The 17,942-nt window shown below is 45.2% G+C and overlaps 1 protein-coding gene across 1 annotated transcript in view; it reads left to right on the top strand.

The window, feature by feature from the left end:
* SEMA5B (semaphorin 5B) overlaps positions 1-17,942 on the top strand; it is a 469,753-nt gene that overhangs the window by 298,078 nt on the left and 153,733 nt on the right. The window contains exons 7-8 of the mRNA XM_068246215.1: positions 3,924-4,022; positions 7,924-8,137. Of these exons, the coding sequence (XP_068102316.1) occupies positions 3,924-4,022; positions 7,924-8,137 (313 nt within the window). The remainder of the gene's footprint in view (positions 1-3,923; positions 4,023-7,923; positions 8,138-17,942) is intronic.

Below are 17,942 nucleotides of genomic sequence, written 5' to 3'. Positions count from 1 at the left end.
GTATGAGTACAAGGTAATGCTTAGTCACTGGAGGGGAGCATGGAGATCACACAGCACAGTATGAGTACAAGGTAATGCTTAGTCACTGGATGGGAGCATGGAGATCACACAGCACAGTATGAGTACAAGGTAATGCTTAGTCACTGGAGGGTAGCATGGAGATCACACAGCACAGTATGAGTACAAGGTAATGCTTAGTCACTGAAGAGGAGCATGGAGATCACACAGCACAGTATGAGTACAAGGTAATGCTTAGTCACTGGATGGAGCATGGAGATCACACAGCACAGTATGAGTACAAGGTAATGCTCAGTCAGTCACTGGATGGAGCATGGAGATCACACAGCACAGTATGAGTACAAGGTAATGCTTAGTCACTGGAGGGGAGCATGGAGATCACACAGCACAGTATGAGTACAAGGTAATGCTTAGTCACTGGATGGAGCATGGAGATCACACAGCACAGTATGAGTACAAGGTAATGCTTAGTCACTGGATGGAGCATGGAGATCACACAGCACAGTATGAGTACAAGGTAATGCTTAGTCAGTCATTGGATTGAGCATGTAGATTAGGCAAGTTAGGTTCACTCAGATGCATAGCATGGGTGCACAGTAATGGAGGTGCATGATCAGGTAGGACACAAAAGGAGGAGGATCCTGCCCAAAGGCTTACAATCTAGAGGGAGAGGTAAGGACACGAACGGTAGGGGACCAGAGTTCAGCTGTAGGTTTAGAGCACTTGTGAGGGGTAGTAGGCCAGAGTGAAAAGGTGAGTTTTGAGGGCTTTCTTGAAGATGTTGAAGGAGGGGGCTGCCCTAATGGGTGGAGGTAGGGAGTTCCATAGTGTTGGAGCAGCTCTTGAGAAGTCTTGGAGGCGTGCCTGGGACTGGGTGATGCGGGGGGCGGTTAGGCGAAGTTCATTGGAAGAGCGGAGTGTGCGGCTAGGTGTGTACCTCTGAGTAAGATCGGAAATGTAGGTTGGACAGGTTTTGTGGACAGATTTGTAGGTCAGACACAGTATCTTGAATCTGATTCTGGACTGGATAGGAATCCAGTGGAGGGATTCTAGGAGGGGATCCGCCGTGGTGGAGCGATGGGAGCAGTGGATAATTCTGGCTGCCGCATTCATGATGGACTGCAGTGGGGCTGTTCGGGTCATAGGGAGACCAGACAGCAGGGCATTGCAGTAGTCAAGGCGGGAAATTATGAGTTCCTTATATAAGCAGCTCTGCCTTGTTACGTCACGGTTGTCACTGGTTTACTTTCAAATAAGGAGTGTCTCTAATTTTTTGGCCACTGTATATCACAAGAGCTGGGATGTCAGTTCTGTAACATTCCTTCCAACTTTTTGAGATAAGAAAGTGGGACACTTAGCCACACCCCCAGTCACGCATACCATAAAGATGTCATACAAAAAATATGTTGTTTTATAATTCAAACCACACTGGTCCTTTCTATCCTGGGTCATTTTCCTTCATATTAACATTTTTAAATTAAAAAAAATATCAATTTAAAGGTTGGGAATAAAGGTTAGAGTCAATCAAACAACTTTTTTAGTAGAGAAATATATATATATATTTACATAGAAAGAGGGACAAAGTCCTAAAAGAGGGACAAAAGAGGAGGAGAAGAGGGACAGAGGGGCAGTTGGGAGCTATGCACTGTAATGTGTACCTTGCATCCGTGGGCTGAGTTGCGGCGGGCGTTTCCTGGGAGTCTCTGGCTTGTGATATTCACATTTCCTTTGTGTAAGGCCTGTATGGGATGGAGGGGCTGCGACTCTTTCATCCCGCCGCCCCTCCATATATGGAGCACATGTGGAGTAAACATGTCTGAGAGCAGCCAGACAAATTACAGGGAAGGTTAGGAGTTTTTGACACTTGAATGGTGAAGTGTAAATCACAGAGGTCTGTGTGGAGAGGAGGGGCCCCTCAGGTGATGCTGCATGGCCAGGCATCAGGTGTGCCCTGTGGGGAGACAGAGGGGTGTGTGTGGAGAGGATGTGTGGGGTCTGGGCCCCTCAGGTGATGAGTAACACTGCACGCCAGCACAGTCCAGGCATCAGGTGTGCACTGTGGGGAGACACAGGGGTCTGTGTGGAGAGGAGGGGGGCGTCCCCTCAAGTGATGGGTGACACTGCATGCCAGCTCAGATGCCACCTCTTGTGTCCTCCTATTATCCCCTTACACTGTAATCTGGTATGGGCAGAGCTCTCTCTCCTATTGTATCTTCATGGACACAGCTCTGTCTTATATACAGCCTACTGACTCCCCTTACCTTTTGTGCCCCCTGTTATCCCCTTACACTTTAATCTGTTATGGGTAGAGCTCTCTCTCGTGTTGGATCTTGGTAGACAGACAGCCCCATGTTATATACAGGTAGTCTCCGACTTATGGACGCCTGCCGATATGTACGGCATGGATTCTGTGGGAACAAGTTGAACATTTTTTTTTTTTCCAAAATGATCGTTTTTTGAGAAAATTGATTAAAAAAAAAAAAATCAAAGAAAAAACGGCTTTTAAACTTGTGTAAGCAGGAACAGGGGTAGAAGTGACAAAAAGGGGGGCACTGGAGGCACAGAGGAGGTACAGGGGACATAGGTGACACAGTGGGGGGACAGAGGGGGAAGCTGGAGGCACAGGGGAACAGAGGTGACTCAGAGGGGGACACTAGAGGCACAGGGGACAGAGATGGCACAATGGGAGGACGCTGGAGGCACGGGGGAACAGAGGTGACAGAGAAGGACACTGGAGGCACAGGGGGCACAGAGGAGGTACAGGGGGCAGAGATGACACAGTGGGGGGACAGAGGAGGCCACTGGAGGCACAGGGGAACAGAGGTGACACAGAGGGAGATACTGGAGGCACGGGGGAACAGAGGAGGTACAGGGGACAGAGATGGCACAGTGGGGGGACAGAGGGGGACACTGGAGGCACAGGGGGAACAGAGGTGACACAGAGGGAGATACTGGAGGCACAGGGGGCACAAAGGAGGTACAGGGGACAGAAATGGCACAGTGGGGGGACAGAGGAGGCCACTGGAGGCACCGGGGAACAGAGGTGACACAGGAAGACACTGGAGGCACTGGGGACTGATGACACAGAGGGAGATACTGGAGGCACAGGGGAACAGAGGTGACACAGAGGGAGATACTGGAGGCACAGGGGGCACAGAGGAGGTACAGGGGACAGAGATGACACAGTGGGGGGACAGAGGAGGCCACTGGAGGCATGGGGGAACAGAGGTGACACAGGAGGACACTGGAGGCACTGGGGACTGATGACACAGAGGGGGACACTGGAGGCACGGGGGAACAGAGGTGACACAGAGGGAGATACTGGAGGCACAGGGGGCACAGAGGAGGTACAGGGGACAGAAATGGCACAGTGAGGGGATGCTAGAGGCGCAGGGGGACAAATGATACACAGGTGGACAGTACAGACAGAGGAGGTACAGAGATGGAACAGATTCAAGAACGAACCTAAAGTCCTTATCTCGTTTGTTAACCGGGGACTACCTGTACAGCTTACTGACGACTGCCATTACTGCGGCAGAGCGTCCACCAGCACAACGCAGACTATTCCGCTGTCCCCGGTGTTGGATGGAGGGGGGCTCTTTGGCTTGTTTGTGCTCCATCCCCCCACAGACTTGTAACGTTAGTCAGGGAATGCGAGGCGCGTCTGTCGTTTTACATTACCGTATGTGAATCTCAGGGATGAGGATATCTGAGTACAGAGATCGGATGGAAGGAATGTATATCTCATGTTATTGTGTCTCCAGCAGTGTCATGTGATCTGATCTGATGTCATGTGATCTGTTCTGATGTCATGTGATCTGATGTCATGTGATCTGATGTCTTCCCATACATGTAAGTAAAGCAATCGTATTTCCTGTGATTGATTGTGTGTGTTCCCCCTGCAGGTGGAGTGCCAGAATTACATCCGAGTGCTGATAGTGACGGGGAAGAGAGTTTTCACCTGCGGGACCAACGCCTTCTCTCCGGTGTGCACCAGTCGCCAGGTACGCCGCTGTCTCTGCTCTGTGGTGGTTGTATATCTCTGCCCTAAAGGTGCCCATACATGACTCCGTTTGTGGCATCGATATCTGTCATAATCATAATGGTCAAATCAGGCAGATATTGATGGCCTCACAATCTATTGATTCCTGCCCGTAGTCTGTCTAAAGAATCGGTCAGGCATGCTGGAAAATCTCGGTTGCAAGGGCTAGAGTGGGGGTGCAGTTGTAATAGCGTTCAATTTCCTGACAATCGATAGACCCATGGCCGGACGTTTCCCAAGGGTATGTGTCCCCCTGCGGGGCCGCTGGTGAGTGTTTCATGCTTCCCCGTAACTCCATCGCAAATCCTCACCTCCTCCGGTGTCCAGAGCTGGCAGTGGCGCTAGGTCGATTTTCAGTAGATTACATTTTTTTGGAAATTGAGCAGTCGGGCACCGTTTATGGAATAGGGGTGTCAAATCTGCCAAATATTGATGGAAAAGTGTATGACCACCTTAAAGGGAACCTAAAGGGAGGCTGCCATATTTATTTCCTTTTAAACAATACCAGTTGCTTGGCAGCCCTGCTGATTTTCTGTTTAGTGGTATCTGAATCACACACCTGAAACAAGCATGCAGTTAATCCAGTCAGACTTCAGTCAGAGCCACTGATCTGCTGCATGCTTGTTCAGGGGCTGTGGCTAAAAGTAATAGAGACACAGGATCAGCAGGACACCCAGGCAACTGGTATTGTTTAAAAGGAAATACATATGGCAGCCTCCATATCCCTCTCACGTTACGTTCACTTTAACACTGCCGTCTCTTTACTTTATCAATACTGTGACCTATATGCAATTAACGTTTATCTCCAGAGTTTTCTCTTAAGAGATATTTTTAAACTTCTCAATAAAATGCATTTTAAGTACTTTGCAGTACTGGTCGGAGTCTCTAGGCATACCCATGAGAGGTACTCGGAGTCCCTTTAATTGCATATGGGCCTGTATCTCTGCACGTTTAAAGAGAAACTCCGACCACAAATTTTACTTTATCCCAATCAGTAGCTGATACCCCCTTTTATATGAGAAATCTATTGCTTTTCACAAACAGACCATCAGGGGGTGCTGTATGACTGATATTGTGGCAAAACCCCTCCCACAAGTAACCCCTCCCACAAGAAAAGTTCAAACTTTTGTGGGAAATAGCTGTTTACAGCTGTTTCCAACTGTCAAAAACCATGCAGCAGCTACATCACCTGCCAACAGTAAAATGTTCACTGGAGTTCCTCTTTAAGTGCATCGACTTTCCTATTCAATTCCCAGCAGATAGATCACTCTGAATGAATCTGCTAGAAATCTATCACACCAACTTGTCCAATTGGTTCCTTTATCTTGTTCCACTTCCATAATATTCATGCAGGAGTCAGAGAACAGCACACCGCAACATTTGTACAGCAGTTTCTGGATGACCATTATAGGATCGGATGTGAACAATTTGTACTATAAAATAAGTGAATTATTCATGGATTTCTGCAGCGGTTTGCAGACAGTGATTTTAGCTAGTAATGAGACCAGTTCCTAATATTAGCAGCAATAATAATACAATGGCGGGGCGATGGGTTTTCCGGCTGGCCGCGGTGAACTTGCTGTTTTCCATTTTTGTGGTTCGGGATAATATTTCTTTGCCTGTTCGCCCGAAGCGTCTGTTGAATGTTCCGGAACAGCTCGGAGCGCAGACACGATGTACAGAGCAGATCTCTGCAGAATTTCTGGCAGAACAGCTGTTTCCATTTAATCGCTCCTCGCTGTCCTCCCAGCTCAGCATAAACAGATCGGCGATAAGGAGCCGCTGTGGCGTCACATATAGCGCAGGCGGACGATCAGCCCTCCCATATAAAGGCCATTAAGCCCGCTTTCTGCGCAGCTTGGCAGCTTGTAGCCGCTCTGCAGCTGAGTTCAGCGCCGGGCACCAGCGGGTCATTCTGAGGGCGTTCTGCCACCTGAGATATAAGTTGTGTTTCCAGGCTTGTCAGATGACGAGCAGCCATACTTCACACATTCCGAGGGTCTCCTGGCGCAGGCGGAGCAAGAGAGGTGTGCGATCTGCAGAACGCAAGGGGCGCGGAGAGGCCAGGCCTACATTCTGCTTCCACCTGCATTACCAACTGTGTATTGCATCAGTATTCACACTATCTCACAGTTCAATGCCCGTTATTATGTATTTATATAGCACTGACATCTCCTGCAGCACTTTACAGAGTACAGAGTCATGTCACTGACTGTCCTCAGAGGAGCTCACAATCTAATCCTACCATAGTCATAGTGTAATGTCCTACCATATTATTATTATTATGTATTTATATAGCACTGACATCTTCTGCAGCACATTACAGAGTACATAGTCATGTCACTGACTGTCCTCAGAGGAGCTCACACTCTAATCCTACCATAGTCATAGCCTAATGTCCTACCATATTATTATTATGTATTTATATAGCACTGACATCTCCTGCAGCACATTACAGAGTACATAGTCATGTCACTGACTGTCCTCAGAGGAGCTCACACTCTAATCCTACCATAGTCATAGTCTTATGTCCTACCATATTATTATTATCCTACTAATATAATAAATGGGAAAGTTCAGATGTTTGGATGTTTGTTACTCGATCACGCAAAAATGGCTGAACGGATTTGAATGAAATTTGGCACACACATAGTACATGCCTTGGAATAAAGTATAGGATACTTTTTATTCCCATAACCAAAAAGGGGGCGGAGACAAATACAAATTTCACTGGAAAATGTAAACTGCAGCTATTTTTACACTGTTAATGGTAGGGTTCTCAAACTTTGCACAGTTGGTCATTGGGTGACTGGAATTAATATGCAGAAAGGTGGGAGGAGCCTACAAAAGCCAATCATAATTCACCTATTGATTTTCAAGGGGAATATTTACATTGCTGCCATTCTTGCACTGTTAATGGCACAAGCCTCAAACCTGGTACAGTTGATGATTGGGTGACTTGGTTTTGAATTGATAAAAAGGGGTGGAGCCACAAACAGCCAATCCTATTTGTTTCATTTTAACGCAGGTTATTGATGCCAAAAACTGTAAAGCTCACAAACTTGGTCATTGAGTAATTGAGTAATTGTGTGTTAGGGTTAGGAAAAGTGGGCACAGCCAACACCAGCCAAATACATAATCAGGCAATACCGGGTCATCAGTGGGCGGAGACAAATACAAATTTCACTGAGAAAATGTAAACTGCAGCAATTCTTACACTGTTAGTGGCAGGGTTCTCAAACTTTGCACAGTTGGTCACTGGGTGACTAAGATTAATATTCAGAAAGGTGGGTGGAGCCTACAAAAGACAATTAAAATCCACCTATTGATTTTCAAGAGGGAATATTTAATTGCTGCCATTCTTGCACTGTTAATGGCACAAACCTCTTCCACTGTTAATCACCTGTACCTGGTACACTTAGCCATTGGGTGATTGGGGTTCAAATTCAGAAAAGTGGTGGTGCCACAGCCAATCAGATTTATTTTATTTCAATGCAAATTATTGATGCCAAAGACCGCAAAGCTCACAAACTTGGTCATTAAGTAATTAAGTAATTGTGTGTTAGGGTTAGCAAAAGTGGGTGGGGCCTACACCAGCCAAATACATACCTGGGCAACGCCGGGCGTCCAGCTTGTGTATTTATATAGCACTGACATCTTCTGCAGCACTGTACAGAGTACATAGTCATGTCACTGACTGTCCTCAGAGGAGCTCACAATCTAATCCTACCATAGTCATAGTGTAATGTCCTACCATATTATTATTATGTATGGGGGTCTCTGCTGCCTCCTGCTGGTGGGAGGGGTGAAATGGCTATGTTTGACGCGGTTTGGCCGGTCTATTGATCTCAGTCTTATTTCAGGTGGGGAACATCAGTCGGGTGATTGAGAAGATAAACGGAGTGGCGCGCTGCCCGTACGACCCCCGCCACAATTCCACCGCCGTCATCACGTCCCGGGGAGAGCTGTACGCAGCCACCGTCATCGACTTCTCTGGCCGGGACCCCGCCATCTACCGCAGCCTGGGGAGCGTACCGCCACTCCGCACTGCCCAGTACAACTCCAAGTGGCTGAACGGTGAGCTGTGTCTACTAAAGTGTACCTGTCACCTGCAGCCCAAGTGTTAGCCATTCAAAAAGGTTTACAATACAACCTAACCATTGACTGCAGGGGGGCGGGACAACGATGTGCTAACAAAAGTTTTACAAATTGTATGCTAATTTTATTCAGCTTGGAAATGGACGACTCATAGGAAGCCGTTGTTGCATTTGAGTGGTCCACTTACAAGATGCAGAAATTTGCATGAAATCTGAATAATATTTTCGGACTTATTAGCTTCTCACTGACCATTTCTAGAAGAGCTGCATTGCTGAGATTCTTCTCCAAGGAATAATTGTGGGTCAGAGTGGAGGAGAGAGGACACTCACACAGCAATATAACTGCCATAGGGCTGGCTCAGGCGGACGCTTGGCAGGCAACTACCGCCGTTATCTGGGACTCCTCGTTAAACGCTCCCATTCAAGTGAATCGGAGTGGTTATATTGGGCTTTTACCGGTGTTTGCACGAACACGCCATTCCAATCCCGATTTTCCCTGCCGTGTGAGGCGACCCTGGACTCTACACGTAGCACCCAGGGTGGATTAACCGCTGTGGAAAAACGCCGATTGCACCCTTAACCAGCCCTAATTTGCGTGACTACTATGGTGATCCATTCTTTAATTTGATTATGGACACCTCCAGCATGGTCTCCTCCTCAGTTTCCTAAGGGCACCGTTTACGCTTAATCAGTTGGTACGCGTTTTTTTCCTTCTCCATAGCAGTGCATTGTGAAAAATATTTCAGTTAAAACGCGTTACGTGTGAAAGGTGCCATATGGAAACATGGGACTTGTTTTGAAAATCAGTTGACCTTTCAGTTATAACTGAGAGCAACTGATTAAAGAGGAGCTGTTAGGTATAAGGTCTCAGAGAAAATAAACACATATATCAGTAGCTAAAGATTGGCTGTACTTACATTACATATGCATTTCACTGTCCACGTTTGGATTTCACAGAATTTGTATATAGTATATGCAGAGATAGATGCTCCTGACAGCTCATGGCAGGTTCCATGTTTGTCTGTCAAATGTGTCGTCATGTCCTGCCTGCTTCCTGATCACAGAAAAGCGCCTACTTGAATAACACTAGTGTGCAGTGAATATTAATGAGCCATGTGGCTAGGAACAATAGCTGACTCCTGCAGTGTACTCTGCCCGGAGATTTATCAGTGCTACGCGCTGGACTGATTACAAGCTGCTGTAACGTCTCATTAGCAGCCGAGGGGAGGGCCCCAGAATGCTTTGCAGTATAGTATGCGGCTTGCGTCCTCTTGGGTCTAACAGCCTTGCTGATAAGCACACATCAAAGGTAACTGAGATTTTTATCTTCACTAATGGCTTTTGGGCTTCCTTCTAAACTGTTTAACACAGGAGAATAGAGGTTTAAATTAGCTTCTGCAGCCTGACAGTTACTCTTTAAGTGTAAACCGGGCCTAACAGTAGAATGTTCCGCTTGGGCAGGACTCTAGCGAGCCTGTCTGTACAGCAATCTTTACAAAACTCTCCTAAAGTAATCATAAAGTACTTCACATGACAGAAATGTTATGTATATGGCTTAGAGTGGACCAGCCAGCCTGTCTAGGAGCCAATCTACTGTCACCAACTCACTCCGCCTCGTCCATGGCCTCACCTCACAGCCTTTAAAGGGAAGGTTCAGGCAAAATAAAAAAATGAGTTTAGCTTACCTGGGGCTTCTACCAGCCCCATGCAGCCATCCTGTGCCCTCGTAGTCACTCACTGCTGCTCCAGTCCCCCGCCACCAGCTAGTTCTGCTTCTACCAGCCCCATGCAGCCATCCTGTGCCCCCGTAGTGACTCACTGCTGCTCCAGTCCCCCGCTGCCAGCTAGTTCTGCTTCTACCAGCCCCATGCAGCCATCCTGTGCCCTCGTAGTCACTCACTGCTCCTCTGGTCCCCCGCCACCAGCTAGTTCTGCTTCTACCAGCCCTATGCAGCCATCCTGTGCCCTCATAGTCACTCACTGCTGCTTCAGTCCCCCGCTGGTAGCTTGCTGACCTCGGAGGTCGGCGGGCCGCATTGCGTACATTTTTACGCATTCCAGCTAGTGCAGGAACATTAACACATAAAATTTTACGCATTGAACCAGTAATGCGTAAAAATGTATGTGTTACTGTTCCTGCACTAACGGGAATGCGTAAAAATGTACGCAATGCGTCCCGCCGACCTCTGGGGTCGGCAAGCTGCCAGCGGGGGACTGGAGCAGCAGTGAGTGACTACGAGGGCACAGGATGGCTGCAGGGGGCTGGTAGAAGCAGAACTAGCTGGCGGCGGGGGACTGGAGCAGCAGTGAGTGATTACGAGGGCACAGGATGGCTGCATGGGGCTGGTAGAAGCCCCAGGTAAGTGAAACTCATTTTTTTTATTTTGCTTGGACATTCCCTTTAACCTCCAATGAAACAATCCCGGTGTCAGTACCAAAATAAGACCTCCCCTGAAAATAAGCCCTAGCTAAATGAAACGCTGGGAGGTGTGCAGCCTCTTACCGCACCTCCCTTGTGGCTGTGTCCCCCTCCATTCACCTGTAACATCTCCATGATCCTAATTAATTGTCGGCACCCTTTGATCCAGTCTCTGCACACGCTCCGTGTCCACACTTCCCTCTGTCATCAATGTGCGCATGCGCTAATGTGTCCCCAGCGCACATTGATTATAACATATTGGAAGTGCAGTTATGCAGACTGTGCAGAGACTGGGTCAGAGGCTGCCGACTATCAAAATAGGATACTAGAGACGTTATAGGTGAGCAGAGAGGGACTCAGCCACAAGGGAGGTGCGGTAAGGGACTACTCACCTCCCCATACCCTAATATAGCATCCACACCTACCGAAAATATTAGCCCCTCCCCCCCCCCCCCCCCCCCCCCCAAAGCCCTAGCACATCTTTTGGAGGGAAAATTAATATCAATATAATGATTTTCTTAGTCCTGCTGATATCGCGTTCCAATCAGTTTAATTGACTGCACAGGTATTAGCAGGGGGAAGTAGAGGATGAGCCAGAGTCTGGACAAGGACCTTTGGGAAAACTGAACTCAGCTGTTGACAACGCAAAAAAAAAAGGGGGGGGGGTAAATATGGAATTGAGTAGGTTGGGGGCTTCCATAACACTTAGCTTTAGTTTGGAAAAGTGGAGGCTTTTTATAACACTCAGAGAAAATTGAGAGGGGGAGGGCGCTATCATAGGACTTAGCGCCTTCCCCACTTCTCCAAACTAAAGCTATCATAAGATTTAGCGACTTGGTTTTAGTTTGGAGAAGTGACGGGTAGGAGCTATCATAAGACTTGGCTTTAGTTTGGAGAAGGTTCGTTAATAAATTGGATATTCGGGGGGCGTGGCTACCGCGTGGTGAGGAGAAGTCGCATGTAGCGTGAGCTCCCGGAGCCAACAACCAAACCAGCTCAATCCGACATGGATCCGCAGCAAGACTTTAGGTCCCGAGAAGAGGACATGATGACAGAGCAGGACGCCTCTAAAAAGAGAAAGAAAAATGAGCCGAAACCACGCAAATTGACTGATTACTTCGGAGACAAGGCCCGTCTCCCCCAGCACCAGCCCCAAGATGGCGCCGGCGGCAAAGACACACAGCGAGGTTCGAAACCACCAAACTCCGCAACAGATACGAGGAAGCTCAGCACCAATCCTACCTCCTCAGGGGAATCTACTCCTTCTCCCAATACTCCCACATCAAGAAGTCCGGTGAAAAACAGACCGAGACTCACGGAGAGCATCCATCAGGTAGGAGATTCTGACGCCGCTGACCCATTCCCTCAAGTAGACCTAGCATTAGCAGCTGCTATAGAAACATATCCCACAACAGAGCAGGCTGCGTCACAGAACTTTATTAAAGACATACTGATTTCTTTTAAGCACTCGCTGCTACAAGATATCAACACAATGACATCTAATGTACAGAGGGAGCTGACGGAGCTAGGCTCCAGAGTTGATATAACCGAACGGAAAGTCACTGAGCTAATACATGAGCACAATATAGTTGTGGACACCACTGAGAGCTTTAACTCTGATATTAACTGGCTAAAAACCAAAAACGCTGACTTGGAGGATAGATGCCGCAGGAACAACCTGAAATTCAGGGGCATCCCAGAGCAGGTTACCACAGGAGAATTAAAACAGCACATTCAAGGCATCATAAAAGCAACCATCACATCAGCCAATGACACTGAGCTGATACTAGACAGAGTCCACAGGCTGCCAAAGCCATCTTTCATCCCTGAGCACTCCCCCAGAGATGTCATAGCCAAATTTCTATGCTACCACATCAAGGAACAGCTACTGCTTTACATCCAGAAAAACACTACTTTACCAGAACCATACAAGCACATTCACCTATATGCCGACTTATCCCAAGCCACATTACAAAAACGGAAAGATCTTCAGCCTCTGACTAAGGCCCTCCGCTCTCTACAAATACCGTATAAATGGGGATTCCCCACCAAAGTCCTCTTCCGACACAACAATAAAACAATTGCCATTTCTTCAATTGAGGATGGAAGAAAGATCTTCAAAAATCTGAACATTCCTGCTCAACTGGACGAAACCCGGGAAAACAAAATGGCAAAGAATACAAAAATAGCTGCGGACTGGCACAACAAGTGAGAAGACAGGCTCCCCTCACCGTGCGATGACCATATATTTCCACCTTCTAGTGCTATCAAGCACTCTGTGGCCTACTTCCTAGCAGTTGGTAATCACTGCATGTGCCCCACTGATTGCGTGAGACCCTGGACTCAAATCTCATGCTGTTAAATGTTTCTTTGTTAGTTTATTTTCAAGTTGTATGTTTATGTTTTAGCTGCAAAACGATACCCTATCACCAATACCAGGTTACTTACAAGGTTAAGCCCCGATCCGATTCAACACAAATCCCCGTGCCAGGGTGTAAACTAAAAATATACGGACACAGAGAGTTAACGAGTCCATACATAGAAAAGATCTCTCACTATCTTATAACATGACATTAACAATCACATCCTTGAACACACGGGGGCTCAACTCCCCCCAAAAAAGGCACTATTTCTGGTCAGAAATGACATCTACACATACAGATGTGATTTTTGGACAGGAATCTCACTTCATAGAAAAAGATAAACATCTATTGTCACATAAAAGGTACACCACCATATATCACAGCACATTTTCCAAGAAAAAAAGAGGAACATTTATTGCATTCCATAATGATCTCTCCATCATACCAAAAGAGATTATTACCGACCCACAAGGCAGATATGTGATCTTCAGTGGTACTATTGACTCGATACAGTACACGCTGGTGAACATATATTCTCCCAATTCAGGACAAAAGGCCTTCATAGACAAACTACTAGCCAAAGTTAATAAGATAAAGCAAGGACTACTATTAATTGGAGGAGACTTCAACGCCCACCTAACCACACTTGACTCTTCTGCAAAAAAGAAAAAACACAGTAAATCTATTCTTAAATTAACACACTGGCACAACCTGTATGACCCCTGGAGAATTCTACATGGAGAAACTAGAGATTATACATATTTCTCTCACATACACAATACCTATTCTAGGATTGATTTTTTCCTAACGGATACAACACTATTACAGGAAGTCATCTCGACATCAATAGGCACAACCACCTGGTCAGACCACTCCCCCATTACCATAAAAATAAAACGTCCATCTTCCACTAAAAAACCCCAGTTATGGAGACTTAACGCCCATACACTATTATCCCCCGACAACAAAGCCATTATACAAAATGCTCTGACAGAATTTTTCCAAATCAACACAACAGCAGACACTAATGAAGCTACAATATGGTCAGCGCAAAAGGCTGTTATCAGAGGCCACCTCATACGCCTAGGAGCCAAATTTAAAAGAGAAAAGCAGATGAAAATGGATAATTTATTATCGCAAATAAAACACGTAGAATCCCAACACAAGGTAAACACCCTCATATCATTAAGAAACGAATTATTCAAACTTCGCAACCAATTAAAAGACCTACTACTATATCAATATGATAGAAATATCCAAAGATCCAAAACTAACCACTATTCACAAGGCAACAAGGCTAGTAAATTACTGGCTAATATGCTGAAGCAAAGAAGCATGAAAGCTAGAATTCACAGCCTTAGACACCCAACCAACAAAACAGAAGTAACAAATCCCAAACTAATTGCTGAAGCTTTTAAAAGCTACTACCAACAGCTGTATAATCTCAAAGATGACCCTACAACACCCCAGCCAAATAAGATAAAAATAACCTCCTTTCTCAAGGACATTTCCCTCCCAAAACTTTCCTTACAACAACTAGAAACACTAAATGCCCCCTTCTCAGCAGCAGAAGTCTCAAAAACCATTCAAAAGCTTAAACTAAATAAAGCCCCCGGCCCCGACGGCTTCAGCAACGAGTACTACAAGAATTTTACAAACACCTTATCTACCCCACTAACAGCCCTCTTCAACAAATTTAGGACAGATTCTAAAATCCCAGCAGAATATCTAGAGGCGATAATAACGGTACTGCCCAAACAAGACAAAGATCACACCAATCCCGCAAATTATCGCCCAATCTCCCTGCTCAATTGTGACACCAAGCTATATGCCAAATTATTAGCCAATAGGCTGATGAATGTCACCAACACTCTCATAGCAACAGACCAGGTTGGGTTCACAAAAGGCAGACAAGCGGCTGACGGTACAAGAAGGATAATTGATGTTCTAAGATGCGTGGAAATGTCGAGGGCCTCCTCCGTGTTCCTTACCCTGGATGCGGAGAAGGCCTTCGACAGAGTACACTGGGGTTTTATGAAACAGGTACTAGAAAAATTTGGATTCATGGGTCCAATCTTGGGAGCCATACTAGCTTTATACACAAACCCATCAGCCATGGTGAATGCAGCTGGGTTCATCTCAAAAAAATTCCCAATCTCCAACGGCACACGCCAAGGCTGCCCCCTTTCACCGATAATATTCTCACTATTAATGGAAACTCTGGCTGAAAAAATCAGATCAAACCCTAACATTAAAGGAATTGAAATCAATCAGACAGCTCACAAGATTGGACTATTTGCGGATGACGTAATCCTCACACTATCAAATCCTTATACATCTCTGCAAAATGTACTAAAGGAATTAGATAACTTCTCCCAAGTATCACTCTACAAACTCAACAAGAATAAATCCCTCATGCTAGGCCTAAACATCCCAACCCACCAAATAAACGAGATAGACTCCAAAATACAATTCCCATGGGCACGCCAACACATACCATACTTAGGCATTTTACTTCCACACTCTACAAAGGATTTATTTAAATACAATTATGTTCCCCTACTACTAAAGGTAAAACAAGACTGCGAGAAACACAGTAAATCCATGTTATCTTGGGTAGGCAGAATAGTATCCTTTAAAATGTTCACTCTTCCGAAAATATTATATATATTTCGCACAATAAACATCCCTCTAAAGAAGGCCTTCTTCAATAATTTAAGAAAAATCATTGCAAAATATATCTGGAAAGAACGAACCCCCAGAATATCACAGACATACATGACCCTCCCAACGAACAAGGGTGGCTTAGGTCTACCATGTATCGAAAAATACTACTATTCCTCACTACTGAGCATGTCCAAAGATTGGTGGACAAGACCCTCTACCAAACAATGGGCAAACATGGAAGAACAAATCATGAACATCCCCTTGAGAACCATGATCTGTGGTACTCTAGTAGGGATCAAATCCCCAAAATCCACATTTCCAACCATACAAGCGACCATAATGGCATGGGAATATTACACCAAATACCCATACAAAAGTGCAACCCAGAGCTCAATACCACTCCCAATCCAGATATTAAACATGATGACACCTGACCTAAATATCAATGTATTACTTGATAAAGGCATCCGGCACATTGGAGAAATAACCGAATCCAAAAAACCAAAACCCTTTGAAAAACTAAAGAATGAATTCTCAATCCCAGACTCATTCAAATTCACCCACATGAGAATATCCCATATTCTATCGACCAAAATAATTGAACCTCCACATCTCCCAGATCACATAATAACCATGCTTAACAGCAAAATACCTATCCAAGGAGGGATCTCCATATGGTACTCTGAATTCTTTACGAATCATCTAAAGATATTAACTAAATATACCAATGTGTGGTCCAGTGATCTAAATACAAAAATCACCATCTCTCAAATCCTAACGACAAATAAATGCATTAAAAAATTCTCCCATTGTGCCACACACTGGGAACAATCAAAGAAAATCCTTACTAAATGGTACCTCACACCAAGAAAAATTGCCGCATTTAAACCAAACCTTTCTCCAATGTGCTGGAAATGCAATAAACATATAGGCACTCTAAAACATATGTTATGGGACTGTGAACTGGTTAGAACCTTATGGGACCCAATAGAAAACCTACTAAAATCTCTGATTACTAACGATTTCTCTCTCAAACCTGAACTTGCATTGTTAATGATTGATCTAGACATATATGATAAACAATTACAACCACTGATATGCCATATATTAACAGCAGCTATTCACCTTATAACAGTAAACTGGAAATCGAATGAGCATGTACCCTGGCCACATTTTAAGAACCTAATACACTCCAATCTCCAGATGGAAAACATTATAAGGATTAGGACGGGTAAAACCCTTATCAATTACCCAAACCAAAGTACCTGGTAAAACAGAATAAAAAGTGACGCATAAATAAACAGCAAGGACCAAACAACAAATGAATCTCACAGACATCAAGATATCTATTGCAGCTTGTTATGTGTGTTTAATATGAGGTATAATTTGTAGTCTTTCATTTCTTTTCGATTGTATAGTGATTTCTTAGTCTTTTAGTGCACCAAAGCAAATTAGAAAGTTTTGCTATAACTAACCGACACAGAGAATGACACAATCTGGTCACAGTGTATTCCAATACAGAAGTAAAACTCACCCAAAGTCTCCCATCCCTAGCTATGTACACAAATCTGCAAGGAACTCTCCACCCTGAAGACAGTCCCCATATCAGATGGAGGGCCTGAACATATTAAACAATAGTTTACCAAGCAGGGCCTTCAATTCTGAGAAGCCCCCACTCATTTCCCTTTCACCAACCTTCTGCCCTAAATACTAAAGGGTAGAGAAGGCTATAGGAGAAAGGGGTATCAACTAGTTCAGAGTCCACATCAATACTCAATTCGAACCCTCCTTGATATACACATTAATGTGAGTACAAGGGAAGAAGTAAACAATTCCTGTTACTCCCAGACAACCAAACCAGATATCATTCACTCACACAATGTTATTTTCTTAATGTAATTCTCTTCACGCTATGTTCATAAATGCCTGTATTGCTTAAAACTGAATACTGAATTTTCAAGTTTGTAAACAAAGTTCATTCTACAATAAAAAATGTTTATTGAAAAAAAAATAAATTGGATATTCTGAAGCCAGGTTCACATCAAGTTTTCACCCATCTCCACCAAACACTTCCTGATCAATTCCAAACAGGAGTCCAGCAGGGAGTTCATGACATCAGTGCAGGACGTCATGCCTATAGAGAGGCCTGGTGGTCTGGTTTCATGGAAACCCTATGAGTGGAGGACACTTTGGTAGGTCAATGTTGGCCTTGCTTCCCCTTAAGATAAATGTTTATTCGTAGAGTTCTCCCTTAACTTTTTTTCTTGTTTCTGGCAGAACCCAACTTTGTGGCGGCCTATGACATTGGCCTGTTCACCTACTTCTTCTTCCGGGAG

This window comes from Hyperolius riggenbachi, chromosome 7, assembly GCF_040937935.1.
Source record: "Hyperolius riggenbachi isolate aHypRig1 chromosome 7, aHypRig1.pri, whole genome shotgun sequence".
NCBI classification, from domain to species: Eukaryota; Metazoa; Chordata; class Amphibia; order Anura; family Hyperoliidae; genus Hyperolius; species Hyperolius riggenbachi.
The sequence above is the reverse complement of the archived record's forward strand: the minus strand, read 5'-3'. Positions and strand labels throughout refer to the sequence as shown.